Source organism: Anopheles bellator, chromosome 2 (genome assembly GCF_943735745.2).
Source record: "Anopheles bellator chromosome 2, idAnoBellAS_SP24_06.2, whole genome shotgun sequence".
In the NCBI taxonomy this organism is placed as follows: Eukaryota; Metazoa; Arthropoda; class Insecta; order Diptera; family Culicidae; genus Anopheles; species Anopheles bellator.
In genome coordinates, this window is record NC_071286.1 from 46,105,530 (window position 1) to 46,124,341 (window position 18,812).

The 18,812-nt window shown below is 48.7% G+C and overlaps 2 protein-coding genes across 2 annotated transcripts in view; one reads left to right on the forward strand and one right to left on the reverse strand.

The window, feature by feature from the left end:
* Positions 1–8,035, forward strand: part of LOC131207615 (peripheral plasma membrane protein CASK-like) — a 59,239-nt gene extending 51,204 nt beyond the window's left edge. The window contains exon 12 of the mRNA XM_058200235.1: positions 8,018–8,035. Coding sequence (XP_058056218.1) covers positions 8,018–8,035 — 18 coding nt within the window. The remainder of the gene's footprint in view (positions 1–8,017) is intronic.
* A 1,171-nt stretch (positions 8,036–9,206) lies between these two features.
* Positions 9,207–13,204, reverse strand: LOC131207616 (alkaline phosphatase-like). Its single transcript, XM_058200236.1, has 8 exons — positions 13,111–13,204; positions 12,630–12,976; positions 12,357–12,549; positions 11,574–11,746; positions 10,317–10,481; positions 9,959–10,133; positions 9,645–9,814; positions 9,207–9,569 (listed from the first exon to the last, which is right to left on the reverse strand). Exons 1-8 carry the CDS (start codon positions 13,202–13,204, stop codon positions 9,207–9,209), a joined length of 1,680 nt encoding a protein of 559 aa, XP_058056219.1.
* Between the last annotated feature and the right edge of the window lie 5,608 nt (positions 13,205–18,812).

Sequence of the window (18,812 nt, forward strand, 5' to 3'; positions counted from 1 at the left end):
TCTCTCTCTCTCTCTCTCTCTCTCTCTCTCTCTCTCTCTCTCTCTATCTATCTATCTCTCTTTCTCTCTATTTATCTCTCTCCCTATTCATTTTGCTCTCGCTCCATTGACGACCAACGTTCCAACATTAGGTAAGTGTCATGAGCAGCGCTTCTACCTCCCGGGACCTGCGCTGTCTCCGCTAGGTCCGGCCACCATCGCCACCGTTGAAGGCAAAGCTCGTAAGTAGCAGTAGTAGACGACCCCGTGGTCCGTGGGCGGCGTGGGTTTAAACCATTCGAATGGCATGCAAACGAGCTGTTGGGTTGGCCCGGGTGGCCCCGTTTCGGTATTGCAGCGGTTCGGTATTGCAATTTTTCATGCACTGATAGATGGCACCCATTTGTCACACGGTTACGCTTTGACGCTCTCTGCTCACAGCAAGGAACGTGGCGAACGTCACGGAAACATGGAAGACGAAATCGCCAAAGTGCTTTTTGCTGCTGCTTACATCGATTTTGGGCGACACTTTTGCTTTCTTCTTTCTTCGCCGACACCGAGTGCCTTGGCGTTCGGCGCGAGTTGGCGAGACATCGTACAGGTCGGGTCGGGTCGGGCAAAGTAATTGGGACAGGATTAACTATCATTTCTTGCGCACCGAACGGCTGGGAATGGTCTTGAGTGTTTGTTCCCAAGCCCGGGTGTTCCCTTTAATATTCCAACATAAATTAGGAGCAACAAGGGATGACTCCGTGTGACTCCGGTTGGCTATGCTCGATCGCCGACCTGTCGGGGTTGCTGGGGTTTCTTTTGATTTGCGTCACGGCAACGTGCAATCCAGTGCGCCTTATTGTTCCACCCGCGGCTTAATGTCCCTGACTACGATGACTACTGTTTCTTGGGTCTTCACAGGTTTGACAGCAGAGAGAGAAAGAGAGGAACAGGGAGAGAAAAAGAGAAACCACGGAAATCGCGTAGTGCAATTGCCATGCACAAGGCGGCCTATGCGGACAAAGTGCATGGGACTTTTGTAATGAATGTTTAAAAATCGGACCAAGAACAATAGGATTCCCGCGCCGCGGCCCATTGTGCTCGGCTGCTGCCGCCAGCGACGCGAGACAAGACGTGCCAAGGCTTGCCATCAGCGCCGGTGGCCAGCAACCTGGGTTACCGAGCTCCCCGGCGACTGCTGTCCAGCTACCGAGTATGCTGTTTGTGACTGTTGGGAACGGACCATGGATGGTCCGTTGAGTGGGCGGAATGCCGTCGGAAGAGCGTCCCTGGATGAAGAGAGAACGGGTCTTCCCGGGGTTGGTCGAAGTCCCATTATTTGTGCCACCCATTGACCATCGGTGGCAGCAGATGAATTGCTGATGCAACTGGTTCGGGGCTGCTGTTGGTTATTGTTGGAAAATACGCGCCCGATTGGGGTATTATTAATATGCTGAGCTTCCCTGGTGCGTTTTGAATTTTCTCCGAATTCAATATTGGTGGGTGAATGTGTGCTTTATGATCTTTTTGATGTTTTGGATTGGAAAATCAGCTCCAGAAGCATACTACGGCGGCCGGCAGAATCCGTCGATGGTGCAGTGTTTTTCTTCGTCCGAGCGTTTGATTTTCATCGACTTCCATCTTGGCGTTTCGGGATTCGAGTGTACCTACGGTGCGTATTCGTATTCTCAAAGGGTAGCAAAAGCTGGAGTTTGAGCTGTAAAGGTGTAAAGATTGGATGTCCGAAACGTCAGAGCACGACTTCAATAGTGGTTGATATTGGACGAAAATTTCTATTTGATTTTTAAACGTTCACATGATTTACTCAGTACTAGAGAAGTTACTTGGAGTCTTTCTCATGTTCTTCTTTGCGATATAAGCATACGAGGGATGATCAAAAATTTTCGCGACATTTGAATTTTCGCGTGCTACGGTACAGGGTGTTTCATTAATAATGCATTTTTTCATTTGGTTATAAAAAAAAACGACTGAATATTTTTTAATGGTTGAACATTTATTTAAAAGGTTCATTCTTTCCATTTTTTTGTGAAAAACAATTTTGGTAAAAAGTTTACCACGATTGGCGTGGCAGTAGCTCATTCGGTCGACCTATTTTTGAGTACATTTTCGATTGTATCTGGTCCTATTTCGTCAATAGCAACTTCAATTTGGTTCTTAAGGTTGTTGATAGCTGCTGGTATTTTTTATTTATTTATTTTATTTTATTAATTTATAAACCCGGTTGCTTAAAGCTATACAGGCGAGGCTTAAGACACTAAGGAGAGGAGAGGAAATAGGAGAGGGAGAGGAGAGCAAAACGGACAACAAAGTAGAACGAGACTCCTTAGTGAGGCAGATAACAGCACCTAGGCTGGATAAAGGTTTTGTAACAGGGCACGTCTGAAGGACGCTAGAGGAAGGTGGAAGTCAAAGTAGCAGTAGGATTGATTAAACGCACGGAGACAACGGAGGAAGGGGTCGGAGGAGCCATAAAGAGTGCGGCGAAAGGGAATGAGGAAGCAATCACGGCGCCGTAGGGAGCGTGAAGGGATATAAAGAGGAAGGCGGGCGAGGAGGGCAGGATCGTCGATAGTGCTCAGCAGCAGCCCACCAATGAACAGATTTTGCGCCACACAGCGCCTATCCACTAAGGACAGGAGGCCCAATTGACGACAGCGGATCGGGTAGGGTGGAAGATCAGAGTACCTGTACCCTAGCTGCCGACAAAACACCATGCGGGTGAAACTCCTCTGAACCTGTTCAAGCGCATTGGTAAGCGTTTTGCAGGAGGGGTCCCAGACAATGCACGCGTATTCCATACCAGATCGTACCAGGCAACAATACAAGGACTTGAGGCAGTCAATGCTGCGGAACTCCCGGGAGAGAGACCGAATCAGCCCCAGTAACCTAAAAGCTTTACTGCACACTGCCTCGATGTGCGCAGAGAAGGTAAGCTTAGAGTCAAGCGTCACCCCAAGGTCTTTCACACAAGAAACGCGGGCGAGGGGGGTAGACAAGATATTATAGTTGTGTGAGATAGGAGAGGAGGATCTAGAAAAGGAAATGACGGAGCATTTCTCAGGAGAGAGAAGAAGATGGTTAGAGGAGCACCAGAGGCAGACGGCGTCTAGCGCATACTGAAGAGACAAACAGTCAGAGATGCTATTAATAGGAAAGAAGATTTTCAAATCATCCGCGTAAAGCAGATAGCCTGGGGATTGGAGGATAGAGGTAATGTCATTAATAAAAAGGATAAACAAAAGGGGAGAGAGGACACTACCTTGAGGGACACCAGAGGTGCAGCCGAAGTCCTTGGAGAGGTACGACCCAATGCGAACACAACAAGAGCGCATCGACAGGAACGACTCAAACCATTCGAGCAGAGCGGGAGCGGCACCAAGCTTCCCGAGCTTAGCAAGAAGGAGAGCATGAGGCACACGATCAAAGGCAGCTCTAAAATCAGTGTAAATCGCATCCATTTGGCCCCCGCGATCAAGTTCCGCCACCGTACGGGAAACGAATTCCATAAGGTTGGTTACAGTAGATCTTTGGGGAACGAAGCCATGCTGGTGCGGGCTCAACCATGTGCTAACTGCAGAAAGGAGGGACGGGCGAACGACCGACTCAAAGATTTTACTGCCGTTGCACAGAATGGAAATACCCCGGTAATTAGCAACGCAGGCCTTGTCCTTATTTTTGAAGACCGGGATCAACTGCGCCTTCTTCCAGGCCGCAGGAAAGGTCCTTGTTGAAAGCGAAAGTTCAAATAACAGCGCGAGTGGAGATGCCAGAGATGATGCGCAATGCTTAAACACAGAGGCCGGAATGCCGTTCGGATCAGGAGCGAAAGAAAGACGAAGATCGGAGAGGACCTTCTCGACCAGATCCACGTCGATTGGCAGTTCGGATACGTAGAACACACCCTCAGGCGTGTAGGCGAGGCCTGGGTCAAGACTAGCCGCTGAGGACAACGGTACCGCGAACAACGCAGCAAAATGACTGGCAAACAGGGAGCAGATGTCAGCAGGGTTGTCGGCAATGGTGTCGTTGAGGTACATAGCACTAGGCAGACAGCCAGAGCCTCTGCGAGCACCAACGAAACGCCAGAAGGACTTAGGATGGGAGCGCAGGCGGGATTGCAGACGGTCGACATAGGAACGGTAACGGGCCGCGTTGTAAATTCTATAGGCCCTCATCGCGTACTTGAACAGCCGTTTGTTAAAAGGTGAGCGAACGCAGTAGTATGCACGCTGCGCCCTATTTCTATCCCTACGCAAGCTACGTAACGTGCGGTCCGCCCATGCTGGGCCAGAGGAAGGTCTAAAACGGGGGGAACAGGAATTGAGGGAGGAAATTATGATGCTGTTAAACTGAGACACGGCCAAGTCAACAGATTTAGAAGAGGAAAAAAAAGACCAGTCGACTCGGGAAAGGATCTCGCTCAATCTATTGTAGTCAGTCTTACGGTATGTTCGCATAACATAAATTTTAATTGTGGCTGTCACTGTATGGCACGTAGCGCCGTCCTGTTCAAACCGAACGCCCTCCAAGTTCGCAGCTTCAATTTCGCTGAAAAACCAATCAGCCGAAATCCGCACCAAACAGGCACTCATTGTGGGTGCATTGGCTTCTCTTGCACGATGTGTGGGTTTTTCGAACCACAATATTGATTATTAACATATCCAAAGAGGTGGAAATAATCGTCAATGAGATATGCTTTTGACGAATGATTTGGCGACCTACCACTTTGGAAATAAATGTTTCATATTTCGCAATTTTCTGCAACCAGAATTTTTTTATACATAAATGGCCTGCAATTTTATTTTATACATAATTTTATACATAAATGAACAATTTTTTTTTAGCTTCGACAAGATTTGACTCATAGTAGTTTTTTGCCTCTTCCAGAAAATGGATGGTAAAGAATCTTGACCAAATTTTGTTTCTTTTACCAAACAATCTTTTGATCAAAGAATGGTCAATAGGGGATATTACCTGCAAGTTATGCGCAATTTGCACGAAGCAATCCGTCACAAACGCCTGGATTTGCGGGAACCCAAAAATTGGCTTTTACGCCCCTGCTCACACATTGTGGTTTCTACGCGAATTGTTGGCCAAAACAATGCGCTGCGCGAATTTTTGTTCCACAAAGGATAGCTACAGCTATCGTATTCCCCAGATCTGGCCCCGTGGGACGTTTTTCTGTTTTCAAAACATAAGTTATCTCTTTGTGGTCAATTACTTTTGGATTACTACTCAAAAATCGACGATCAAAATCCTGTCCAAGCAAAACAGCTGTCAAAAATTGCACAAGCACTCATAATGGCCGAACTTTTCACCACAAGTCACTGACATGTGTAGCAACCTAACACCACAAAATGTCGGATATACGAAGGCCGGGAAAATTCAAATGTTGCGAACATTTTTCATCAGCCCTTGTATGTATTCGCTTTCTATTGTTGGAAAGCATTGACATTAACAGGTCTTGGTTTCTGCAAACGTGTTGCTATCATATCTAATAGTTAGATTTTTGTTCGACCCAAAAAATCCATAAACTTGTGTTAAATTCAAGCGATTGTGGATAATCAGGCGATGCCTTGTAGGTAATCAGGCGATTCTCATAACTTTTTCGTAGTTTAGATTTGATTACTATTCATAAACATGATAAGAATTATAACTTTTAATACCTTCAAAATTACAACATGAATATCAATATGAAACGGTAGCAAATGTCAAAGTGTCGCCCTATAATTCAACAAAACACCGTAATGCCCCGCCAAGTGATCGTTGGTTATGGACTCAGCTCACCTTCTCGACCACCGTGCGGCATGTTGACGGTGTTGCTCCAACAACCGCTCCCGTAAGGAGTGGACCACCGTAATCAAGCTGACTCTGCTCCGATCGTTACACCGTCCGAGCCAACAAATCCCACAATGTGTACTTCGGCTAACTGCAACCCCGGAAGGCCAGCAGCACTAGTTCCGCGGCGTAACAAGTGTCTCTAGTTTTTTGGGGCGAGCTTTTCCACAATTTATTGCCCTCTCCGACGCCATCCACTAATCCAGTGGCCATTCCGGGGGGACGGAGTTGAATGGCCGCGCGATACATAAACCGACCGACCATTTCGTGTCGTTTGGTCTCCGTGAGTAATGTCCGCCCAGGAAAGGGCGCGCGCGCGCGCGTGTAGGCCTCGGCACGCTCCCCGGTGAGTCATCCAACAACTTCCAGCAACCAAAACAAAAAACCCGCATCCCGTCCAGGGATTTATTTTTATTTCTGCTCGCGTGGTTTCCCGTTTTCTGCGATTAAAATATGGCGACCGTGCTTGGCGTGCGCCATGGGCTATGCCTCTGTGGGCTGATTTTGGACGTCCTGGTTCTTTTTTGGTTGCGCTGTGGTCCGAGACTCCGAGACCCGCCGAGTCGGCTGGGTGAGTCCCAACTTTGCCGCCGTGTATTCGATTATTGTGGCCACGTTGCAAATGAGCTTCTACGGGCTACGCGGCCGATTACGCGGCGGCGGGACACCATTCCGCCATTCCGGCGAGATGAGCGCAAAATGATAGCGGCCAACGGCCACCGAAGACTTCTCCGGCCGATGGCTTCGTGGTCATCGGTTCCGCTCCGGGCAGTTGCTGCTGCTACTGCAAGTTTCATTTAGCCCAGCCCAAAGCCCGGTACGGCCTAGGGCTGCCGGCATCCAGGGGGAGCGCACCAAAGTCGGAGCCATCGGAGGGCCATAATGTAATAATTCCACCGAGAATAGCATGAGCGATGCGCGGACTTTGCGGATTAAAAGCGGAAATATGGAAATAGTTTTTCCTCGGCGGCGCGCTCGGGCGATGTTTTCATTTTATCGATGTGTTTTCCGTTCGGCTCTTGTTGCGATAGACCTCGGTACAGTGTTCCTGGGAGCCGGGTCCGCTTTCGTTGGGATAGCGATTCTTTTTTTCCCTGTTATCCTTCAAGCGCTCGATGGCCCGATCCGTGCCGTGCAGTGCTGAGTGCAATTATTGCTGGCAACAAGTTAGGGATCCAGGGATAAAATCCATTACTTTCTACCACTTAGCATCCTTTACCGCCCGTCGGCCCGGTCCGTTGTCGATGATCCTGTCCTGCCGTTGACGGATGGACGGAAAGAATAAAGCTAGAAAAAAGGATTGGGATGGAGTTAAAAAATTGATTGCAAGAGGAAAAAGAGAAGGCGAAGGCGGGCGTGGTTATCGTGGCACATACAGCACGTGTCTACCGATGGGCCGGTCAACGGTCGGTGCCTGAGCCCGGCTGAAGTCTTTTAATATGCCCCGAGGATGTGGGCTCACGCTGTGGATGTTGCAGTGGTTTCGCTTCCGCAATCGCTGCCGGGCGTCGTGTAAGCCTTAAGATGGTTAATGAATTGCCGTGGGCGCGAGGTGCCCATTGTTTCGCTAGGTGTCGGTTGATTTATGGCCGGGGCGGGCGCCGAAGACGGTTCCAAATCGAACCCAAAGGAAAACCGAAATGCCGCACGGTAGATTAAAGCCGTGGCGCACAACATAACTCATAGATCTTGGCATCTTTTACGAAAGCTAAATTGTTTTTCCATTTTTCCAGTGTCCAGGCACCAGTGCGCAGGGAAACTAATTAGCTCTAATAATGAAGAAAAGTACTGAGAGAGGTACAAAGAGCTACTTTTAACCGTTTTGCAGTTATTAAACAGTAATTTATTGGCGCCGCCCGTGTGCAACGTAAAGCGCCACACAATAGGGAGTGTAACAATGCTTGCTGCGCTGCCATGATTAGTGGAGCACGCGATACATTTTGCTCGACAACGGTTGCTATTAATTCGACGTAAATTAAATGCCCCACGGGAACTACATTCTTGCGTTGCGTGGGATCGACAGTGGACTTCGAACTGCGAACTGCGAGCAAAGAATTGTTCGTCTGCCTGTGGCGGACACTACTTTGTCTGCTAGTCTGTTCTTCCGGTAAAATCACATCGACACATGTTTGGTTGCAGTTGTTGCTGTTTTCTGATATGCTCCCTTCTATCAATCATTCTCTCACAGTTCGATGATCCCTGTTAGGGGCCGGATCACGGACGCCACTTTGGGTAAATGGCAGTCATAAACCAATTTGAAAAACTTAGGGTTTTATTTTCCTAAAATAGATAAGTTATTCAACGAAGTTTTAGCCTTCCATGTTGCGTAGATTCCGAGAATTCATCTGTCAAAGTCGAAAGAGTGATAAAAAAGGCTCTTTAAAATCAACTTTTATCAGCTACTTTAACGCGATTGTTAGCACAGTTGCTTATATTATACATATATTATACAGCACAGTTGCTTATATTATACATTCGAAAGATAATGAATCATTCTTTCATGTGAAATAATCAAATGTTTACGTTTTGCATTGTTGGTACAATTTTATCGCGAATAGAAAACCACAAAAAAAAACAGTTTTTCAACTTTGGTAATGCAGCAAAAAATGTTTCGTGTTGTTTCGCTTAGACGAGTAATTACAATAGAAATGTGGGAAATTTTAAACTATTTCCAGTTAGTTTTGCATACGTCTTGATCCATCCGCATCCGCTAGATTTATTTTACGAAAACACTTCCTGATCTTTATGCATCATTATGATCTTTATGCATAGTCCATGTAGGTCTGTAGGCGCATGTAGTCTATGAAATTGCCATACAAAACATATTACCTGTATGCCTTTTCTATTATTTAGATAAATTAAGTAAAATCTTGTATTCGAACAACCGAATGTATCCTTTGCAGCTATTTTTACATACGAATTTTTACCTGCTTCCGAATATACGTTTGTATAGAATTCTACCTTGTGCAACTTGTTTGTAACTGAATATGTTTTTCTTTTAGGGCATATGTATTTTAAGGTAGTCGATATTGTATTTTTACCACAATTTCGTGTTCTGCAAAGCAATTCCAATTCATTAGTCAACTAGAAGTCATTAGAATAGTCAACATGGTTGCTATCAACATTAAAGAAATCGTCAATCTGTTAGGGTGTTTCTAAAAAAAATGTGTTTCTCGCGAGTAGAAAAAGTGGAAAAAAATACAATGCCATTTTAAGTATGATCGATGGAAAAGAGCTGTCAGTGATCACGGTTCAATTAAATATGTGTTACCCTATTTGTAGTTCAAAGCCTATCCTAATAACCTTGAAAACAGTTTTAGCCTACAACCTTCCGCATCTCTTTCACGGAGGAGCGAACTCACGGCGGAGATTCGAACTCACGACGGCTTCGCTCCGTCACCGTCCGTGGTGCAGGCCGTACGCCCGGGGCCGATGCATGCTGCGTAGGCCATCGCGTGCGGAATGAAGTGCTGCTCGTACGTCCCGCTGAAAAGGTGTGCCCAAGGGCCACTGGCAAACACGGCTACATCGTCGCCACCGTGCGTTTCCAGCTCGAGTGGCACCGTACTGGGGAAGGCGTACGACTTGTCCCGCATGTCGACCGCACTCAGGTCGAGGCGGGCCGCACGCTGCACGTTCCGTCCGTAGCCGGGCCCGTTGGCGTAGCTGATGGTGGCGTACGGCAGCTCATCGTCCGCGCGCTGCCCATCATTGACTCCCAGGATGTCATTTTTGCGACTCTATTGCAGGGAAATGGGGTGCGGTTAGAAAAATTCCTGCCCATCGCCGACGCACCGACGGACGGTGTAGCTTACCGAGTAGCCGCTCATGGTCATCGTGTGGGAATGATCCGCAGTAACGACAATCAGAGTATTATCCGGGTCCGTGCGGCTGCGTGCCATCTCGATGGCTTTCGCAAACTCCACCGTCTCGTCGAACGCCCGTATCGGCTGGGTGTAATGATGCCCGTGATCAATTCGCCCACCTTTTTCGGAACGGGATGGTGTCGAAAAGAGATACAACAGCAAAGTGAACGCCACGCTACGAGCAGGCAGAGCAGACAGGCCGCCCGCCGATGCTCTGGGCCCGGGATGTCGGCCTGCGAGTTGATTCTTGCAGTGTCACGTACCTTCCACAAATAGAAAGTATCCTTCGGCGTGCCGCTCGAGGACGTCCATCGCCTTCGATACCATCTCGGTCAGTGTCGGTTGCCGTTGTTCGTCCGCATCGAGATGGTAGGCAAGATGGCCGCTGGCGAACAGGCCGAGCAAATAGTCCGCCGCCGTTTGACCGTCGGTGTTGGTCTGGACAAAGGTTTGGAAAATTACAAAATATCGTCGAAATCATCGGGCCCGTTTGGGCGTTTACGTATCGGATCACTATGGCCCAGACGAGACTTGGTGGCTTGAGATACAAAAAACCCCAATGTAACAGGCAGGCTGGAGCTGGAATGTGCGTATGGAGTTTGTGGTCTTCCCCCTAATTACCTCGAGTAATTGAGCACGGTTCTGCACGTATGCAGATCGGTGGCGGGAGTGATGATGTTGCCAGTGTTTAATTAAATCCATCCCATCGGTTCGCCGGCCCGGGTAGCCCTCGTCGTCGGTTTCGTAGGTCGGGAGCAGATCGCGTCTACCGCCGCCCATAATTACCTGCAAAAGCCCCAGAAACGAAAGGAGAATCGACTTTAGGAACGGTAGATGACGTGGTGGTGAGCGAAAAAAGTGCAGTAAATTATGAAACGAACTAACTATCGTTGCCCTAGACGCGTTTTGAGTTCGGTTGCGCCTTGACAAAGCCCTGGGAAGGCTACTGCCATCACCAGCATCCCTGGTGTCGATATTGGTAATTTGGTGAAATGTTTTCGGCCACTGCACTATTGACTGCTACCCCAGCTGCAGTCGGCTCCCCAGTGCGAGGTTGCAGTCGAACTCGAACTGATGGTTGTCAGCGAGGAACTAATTACGTTTCAGCCAGAGCTTTGGGCGGGGGCACAAAGAGCAAACACCAAGTCGCCGTCGCAAGTCCCGGACGAGTAAAGACCGTTGAGATTGCGGATTAGGCGGCAGCCCGAAATCATCATGACTCGACTCGACCCGACAAAAACGGTGGGGCTATCTCGGGGAGCACATTTACTTTAGGGATTTAAATCGAATTCGATTATCGCCCGAAGTGCAGCGCAGTTCACAGGACGACATTCGTCCGGTCCCCACAGCCACTGGCCTCTCCGACAGTTCGGTCGGTGCGGAAAGTTCGCTTCGGTTAAGTCTGAAATATAGGTGATTGCCAGCGAGCAAAGTCTTGGTAAAACTTACACTCCCCGGGCCAATTCCCGTTTGCCCGGTAGGAAATAGTTGTCTCTGGAGAACATTCTTTCGACTGGTCTGGCTCCGGGACGCTCACCTTCACCGGGATGCATCTCCGCCAGGATACGAAGCCGGTGTGGTCCCGGAGCCGTCCCGAGTGTGGTAACTTCCGGCTCAATAACTAGATAATTCAACCACACATTCCAACCCCAACCTTTCATGTGCGAAAGCGCTCATTCCGTGAAAGGACAGTTTTTAGCACTCGGCCCCGGAACCGGTCGGTGCACGTCCTTTTAGCATCGGCGACTGCGAACCGCAACGTGCGGTGCGCTGCATTCGAAAGCACCGAATATTGGACGTGCTGGTGGTGTGTGGTTGACGAGTTATGACACATGAAAGTATGAGATGCTTTTTGACACCACCCCGCCCGACACTTACTCGCATCCGCTTGCCGACCTCGCCGTGCACGAGCTGGGTGGCGATGTCTTGACAGACGGCCGGATCGAAGCCCGCCTCCTCGATGGCCCCGTCGTACTCCCAGTTCCGGTTTGCCGTATGGGCGTACAGACCGGCCGGGGAAGCGTTGGTTACTTCGGTCGTGGTGACGAAACCTGCGACGAAACACGGTGCGGACGGTGATGTCACTGATTAGCGGATTAAACTGATGATCCCTGTGATGTCTCCATTTTAGAGTATTGGGCGGTAATGAATTTGTGGAATGTGGACACTTCAAACACCGGAAACAGAAAGTCAATGAAACTCCAGTTCCAGGTCAGGTTAGTTGGGTGTGTGAGTTTTTCTGACTGAATAGTTGATGACCGATGCGACCAGCTCGATCACGGGACGTTGTCGATTTTGTGACATTTATCCACATGTCCACAGCGGCGGGGCCTACCACACGCGATGCGTATCTGTGCTTAGAGCAGATAGATGTTGGTCAGCTGACAGCTAAACCTCAAACGATTGGGTTTTTCATTTGGTTTTGGAACACCCTCAGTTCCGCTTCGGTTTCTTGGCACTGGGCTCCTGGCCCTGTCGTTTCGGGTAGTGGAGATTACAAAATAGAGCTAGGCTGCGCTGTGAATCCTGTAAGTTGACAGAATGTGACGAATGATTGACGAGTGACAGTGCGCCCATTGTTGGCTGGCCAGTTTAGTTGCTTAGTCGTTTCGAGCGGTGCAAGCCAGAGATAAGCGGTGAGCAACCCGGATGTGTACGTACCGGTGGACAGACCGGAGTCCTGGGCCCATTTGGCAATCGAGTGCACGTGGTTGGCCGTGTCGTTCTGGGCCCGGCAGTCGCCGAGAGCGGCGGCCGCCGACAGTCCGATCGTGCCGTAGTTAGCCTTCACTCCGGCCAAGTAGGCGGTCGCCGTGCAGGCGGAGTCGGCCACCTGGACGTTGGCACAGTACGTCTGGTTTGCGTAGGGAATGAATATTTGATTTCATCAATCCGCACACGGGGTCCAGTGGCTTCTCCAGGGCCCGGACCTACCTTTGACAGGCCCACGTAGGGAAAGCGCTCGAACGACAGCTCGGTACCCTCGTCCCCGAGGTACACGCGCGTGGCGGCCAGCGTCGGGATGGAGAGACCGTCACCCAAAAACATGATTACATTCTTGGCTACCTTCCGGTTCAGGCGGTTCTTCTGCAGCTGCCGGTTCAGGATGTCCTGCGCCCGGTTGGTCCAGTACTGGACGTGCTGTTCCACTCCGACCGGTGGCTCGAAGCGAAGCTTCGGCATCGACTTCGACGCGGAGCGCTTGGAGCGCTGGTCGGCTGGCGACGAGCCGTGCGGTGCGGATACGAACAGGAACCGTTGTGGGTGCATCGGATCGTACTCTGTGCGTGATGGACGGGAAATAGGGTGGAGAAATTGGACCAACAACCTTAACTTTAGTTCGGATTCGGATTTTGGTATTTCCGATTCGAAAATTTGCTTCCGTTTGGAGAAGCCACAGATTTCCCTAGCTTACCCAGTTCTTCATCCTGCCAAGAGCGTGACACTGGTGACGATAGTGCCGGAACTAGACTGGCCAGAAGAAGGCAGACACACACCCGGAACAGCATCCCGGTGGCTGTTGTTCGATCTGGTTCGAGTAGGTGTCCAAACACGAAAACGCCGACGAAGGGTTTTTGACAGCGTGGCTGTGGTCGATCGCGAGAGTAACTAAACTGCTGGTCAGCTGATCGTACGGTGGGCCTTTTATATGGTCGCTCCCACTTTCGGTATCGGCTGTATCGATAAGACAAACACGCCTGGAAGTCTGGACCAAATCCGCAGCGCTGGAAGCCGATAGCAGAATCATTATCGGCCAGACTGTTGAGGTAGGGTCAGGGTTTTTCGGGTCTGGGCATCTCTGGGTGGTAATAATCGGTCTCGATTGATTTTACAATCTCATGGCACATGACTACAAACATGGCCGTACCGGAGGCCATACCATTGGCGCCTGTCGACCATCCGACTTCCAGCCTCACGGTGACATTTGAATTCATTTGAAGCGTTTGGGATGACGCAAGCCCTGCTCCATGATTTATTAGCATTCAATGTTCTGTAACAAGTGCTGAGTGTTTTCAGAGTGATCTGCAGAGATTAATTTCTCCAATGCACAATCCGGATACGGTCCGGATTCGAATGAGAGCAGGGAAATATTTTCTCTAGTTATTTTTAAAATGAGGAATGAATTCATTATTTATTATAGCATTTTATGTGAAAGATGTGCAAAATAATATAGACTTCGCCCAGAAGTATGGGAGAAAAATTAAACCGAGAGTTTGATTGATAGTTTTGGTTTTTAAGTCTTGTTTTTTTTTTCGTTGTTCGAGAAGTTTTCGTTTCGTTCGTTTCGAGAAGTTTTCGAGTTTTGAAAATTACCTTCTGCTTCTATTTTTTTAACGATCGTTACAAACTATTTATGTGTGATTATTTTGTATTTAACTATATTCTATGCATGGTACTGATTAAATCGTTTAAAAGGGCGTTTTATTATATCTTTTTCGACGTGTAGATTGTTCCAAACATTTTACATTTAATTTATATACACAAAGAGTGTAAAAAATGTTTTTAAATAGGTTAGAGTAATAAAGTGTACGTACTGCTTCTGCTCCAAAAGCGGTACAATCGTCTTGACACGTTCACCTGCCTGCTATCTGGGTGTTATTATGGTGACTACAACATAGCGAGTTGTTTTGTTTGTTGGTACTTGCTAATTTGTGCCAAAAATTAAGCAGAAAAATTAACGGAAAAGTATAAATATATGAATATGAAAGTATAAAAAATTCGGATAAGGAAAAATAATTGCATAAAAGCATAATATTGAAACAGGTGTCATTCCCACTTATTCGGAACAAATAGCAGCCACCGTTACATTTTCAAAAAACAAAAGTTATGCGAATCAGACAAAATTGCACGAAAATGCCTTAAGAAAAACTACGCGAAAGAAACTAGTGTTCTTTGAAGAGGTGTTTCTAGGGTTTGCGCCCGATATCCTAGACGAGCTCTAAAATATGTCTTTTTAAAGGCAACGTTTGGTGGCTACGTTGGACGAACGAATGTCTGACAGTTTGATCCGATCGTTTATCGCACCACGTGGCCATTCTGGAGTAAGATAACTGCCTAGTGCCTGCCAACAGCTAGCCAGCACGTTTTAATGTCTCATTGAGCGTTGGCGAGCAGCACGTGTAAGGTGTGTCAAAACGTCTGTACCGTAGTAAATGTCCTCAGACCGGCACCCTCGGTGTGGCTGATAAGAGTCACGGCCAGCGTAACCAGAGCCGTGATGACCAATAAAGGCGCGACGGAGCCGTCGTAAATCAAGCATCATTCGTGGGAAACGTGATGCGAGTAGTCCACCCATACATTTGGTCATATCTAATCATGCAGTGCACCGTAACCCTGGACTTTCGTTTGCCGTGCCTAAAAATGTGAAAAACAATATTCACTGACGCATTCGAAAGAGAGGTACGGTTATCGATCGTCACCACTGAACGGTGTTTAATTTTTAAGAATTCGTTTCCTTTGATCTGCCCCTTCATATTTAATCATTGGTTCACACCGAGAGAAACGCCACGCAGCCTATTAGTAATGGCGGACCGGCTCGGCACGACCGAGCTGCGGTGCGCCAGGACACTGCATAATGTACCGTTTGCCGGCCCATCGGTTGGTTGGAATTATTTTGAAATTTTAATCAAATTAATGCACAGAACGACGACGACGACACGGCTTACAGCTCTCTGTCTCTCTCTGTGCGCGTTCCCCGGTGACCCCAGACCGACGACCAGATGCAGACGATTCTCCGATTCGCATGCGAGATCTTTTGATTCAATATTAAAAGCATATTACAGCCGTGGCCGCCAGCGGCAAGTGTGTCGCTATTTGATGTGCTCCCCGTCCGTTTGTTGGATCGGCTTCGGGTTGTTCGGGTTTCCCAGGGCTCACGATCGCGAGATGGACCCAAAAAGCCCCTCCACGGTATCGATGGCGGTTGGTTGTGGCGGACGAACCATCATTCGGCGAGGGGCCCTCGAGGCACTTTTTCGAGGTTTCCAAGGCAACAGGCAGGAGCATCCATCATCACGGCATGATTGAAGGACAATCCTTCGATCCGTCGAAACAGTCCGTAATCGGGTAAGTTATAAACTCCTCTCGGGTATGCAGAAGATTGGCACGCTGTCACTGTGTTGTCTGCACTCCCGATAGCGGGCTTCATCCGCTTCATCGTGCGCGAATCATTAATTAATAACGCGTTTCGTGAATATTGCAGCCACCACTAGAAACTGCTGCCCGTGGTTGGCCAGTGCCGGGTAGAAGTATCCCGGTGCAGCTGCACTGTGGACGACTTTGGGACAGCGTAATAGCGCAACTTCGGATTACCTACTTTGGCAAGTCCCGCTGGCTGGCTGTGATCCGTTAATGGCCCCGGGGATGATGTAATGCCGGGTGGCGCCGGGCACAGGGATCCGGCAACGTCCTGCGCGAGCTTATCATCCTGCCACGTCCACTGCTCAGCTGCCGAAGGCGGGTCGAACAACGACGTCACTCACTCATTCGACACACGGACTGAGTAATCCGAGACTCCCTGTGGCGCTCAGGGCGTTGTGTTGCTTGCGCCTCTGGAAGATCCGGGTGTTGCGCTGCACCAAACGCCCGACTTCCTTTGGACCACCGAGAGCTACACATTTTCAGCGCTAGGTATTTGAATGCGGCCCCGAAACATCGGCCGACGGATCGAAATGCTGAAATGCTAAGAATTTGCCGGTTTGGAGTGTGAAGCACATGCTGTTGCGTGCCGGAGTCCGTCGCTGGCGCCCATCTGCAGGCCGTCTTCGGCCGCCCTGAAGAAGTTGCCATATTGTTTGGTTTGTCCGGTCACCCCCGTCCGTTTCTGTAGGCTGTGCCAGCTCGCCGTTCGGTGTTCGGTTTCCATTGATAGCATGTGGCCGACATTTCAAAAGTCCGACTAGTCCGGCCATCGCTCCGACCTCTGGACGGAGATTGCCGTCCGCGGTCACGGCAAAGGTCGTGCCCGGGTTTGGATGCACCGATGCTGGCGACATAAAACCCATCCAAACGGAGGGTAAAACCCTTAGCCCTCCCGCCCCACTAGGGACTTTCTAGTGCTCTCTGCCGGTAGTTTACATAAACTGGCATTCTAAGGCTCCAACGCTACAGCTGCCCGTAATGTGATGTGGAAAAGCCAGTGACCGAAAGGGGTTTTCACGAAACTGGCAGGTTCGGCGTTCGGCGATGGCCAGCTGCGCTACCTCGTCTGCGCTCCGACGTGCTCGGACCGCCACTGCGACGGTTAGCATTCTTTTATGTTGCGATCTGCTTTTTATGTCAGCTTCTTAGGTTATATTTTGTCGCATTCGCATCGGTGAAACAAGGTGCATTGGAGCCATTGGCGGACCACATTCTCTAGGGACCGCTCGGTTCGGTGCAGCTAAAACCGAAGACGCGATTTGGTCGCGTGAAGGATGCCGTTGTCCGTTGTGCTGGCAAAATGGCAAATAAAGTTAGCTCCTAGTTTGGGTCGTTGTTCTTCTTCGCAAACTGTACGTGTTATTGCCCTGGAAAAAGTTCCGCCCCTTCGTTCCGTTTCAAGCAGAAAACCGGCACCGGACCACTAATAAAGTCCTGGAACTGCTTTCATTCTTTATGTACAGTTCCGCATGTTTATGTAGAGCTCGCTCAAACTGTGCTGAGTGCTCAACATACTAGCTTTGCTGTCGTGAGTTATGCGCCCGCGATTTCATTCCCTCAGTTCGCACACGGAACACGGATTCGATTCGTGTAATTAGAGCTTCAATGTGTGGCTTACCAATGTTTCTTGTTTACTCCCGCCAATTATCGATGGGCGGAAAAAAGCAGTTCAATTTTGCATGCAAAATATGTGGATGATGGTGTTTTTTGTTGCGGAAAGACAAGCCCGTTTGGAGCTATGCAGCTATCGCAACCGCAAAATTTGATCCAACGATATTCGATCGGCTAATTACGGGTGATGTTCTTGAACCGTTTAATTACTGACGACTGGTGTGTGTGTGTGTGTTTGTGGGGCGGCCATTGTAATGATAACCGCGCGAGCCAATTATGCCAAAATTAGATTTACATTTCGAAATGCGTTGTGTTCATATTTCCCTCTCTCTGTACACTCGATCAGCTCGCGGTCCTCTCGTTACTTTGTACGAATTGGCAAACAAACTCCGCTGTGTTGTAGTCCAAGTCCACGCAAACAAATGCAAATGCCCATCAGCATGTGTCTAACATTGATGTGCACAGTGCGCAGTTTTTTGTCGTTAGACACGCTTTTTGTTTCCTCACCCATCACAGATTCTGGCGGATGCGTCTCTAATCATATCATATTGCATCGCATTAAATTTGCATTGGCCCGTTCCGTTCCGTTGCTTTTCGTTGGTCCGACTCCGAGCGACTGTGTCGCCGGGCAGTTTTGGAGCAAGATTATAACGAGTGATGAAATATTAAACGATCATCACACAAATAACAAATACCATTTGGCGACTCAAGCGGCGCGTTCTCCGTCCAGTGTTGTGCAAGGATGTGTCATTTCGGACAAGTCCGCGTTCGGGAAAGTACTTAAATTTGCATTCAACAATTTGTTTGTCGCTCCCCGTGAAGCAGCTTTTTGGTTCACGACAAACTGGCGCTAGATTGTAGTTTGCTGCACGTAATTGTTCGCCCTGCTGGTGTTTACATGCGCCGAATCTAAAGTTGGGGATATTTTTGTGGTGCAACTTATGACGAAAGAATCATCGTTCTCTTATCGACCAACATCACATGTAATGTTAGGTCAAGGGTACCTTAATTCAAACGAATTGACAGCGATTGTCACCTTATGCATGATGCATGCCGTGTTTGTTTGGCGCAGATAACGACAACAATAAATTTACATAGTAACATTGCCAATTTTCAATGTAATTTTAAATGGGTTTGTTTTCATTATTCTTCCGCTTTGTGGCCATTTTATGCTGAAAACTATCAAAACACCGATTATATTTCCGTGTGCGCCATGACGGACTATTACTGCAGTACAGTTACGGGGCTCGTAGCTTGTCACAGCCCTTTTGAACCGGCTCTGGAAAGTAATTAAAAATTCAAATCTCAATAAAAACTTTACAAATGGCGCCGGATGTCTTCGGGATGTGCGCGGCAAGATCCACA

What these genes read in the sequence shown, in the direction of transcription:
- LOC131207616 (XM_058200236.1), bottom strand. Translation starts at nt 13,204, where the DNA reads ATGCTGTTCCGGGTGTGTGTCTGCCTTCTTCTGGCCAGTCTAGTTCCG. An exon ending in TTGGCAGGATGAAGAACTGG is followed by an intron (nt 12,977 to 13,110) that starts GTAAGCTAGGGA and finishes CATCACGCACAG; the next exon opens with AGTACGATCCGATGCACCCA. An exon ending in ACCGTGCTCAATTACTCGAG is followed by an intron (nt 10,134 to 10,316) that starts GTAATTAGGGGG and finishes ACCTTTGTCCAG; the next exon opens with ACCAACACCGACGGTCAAAC.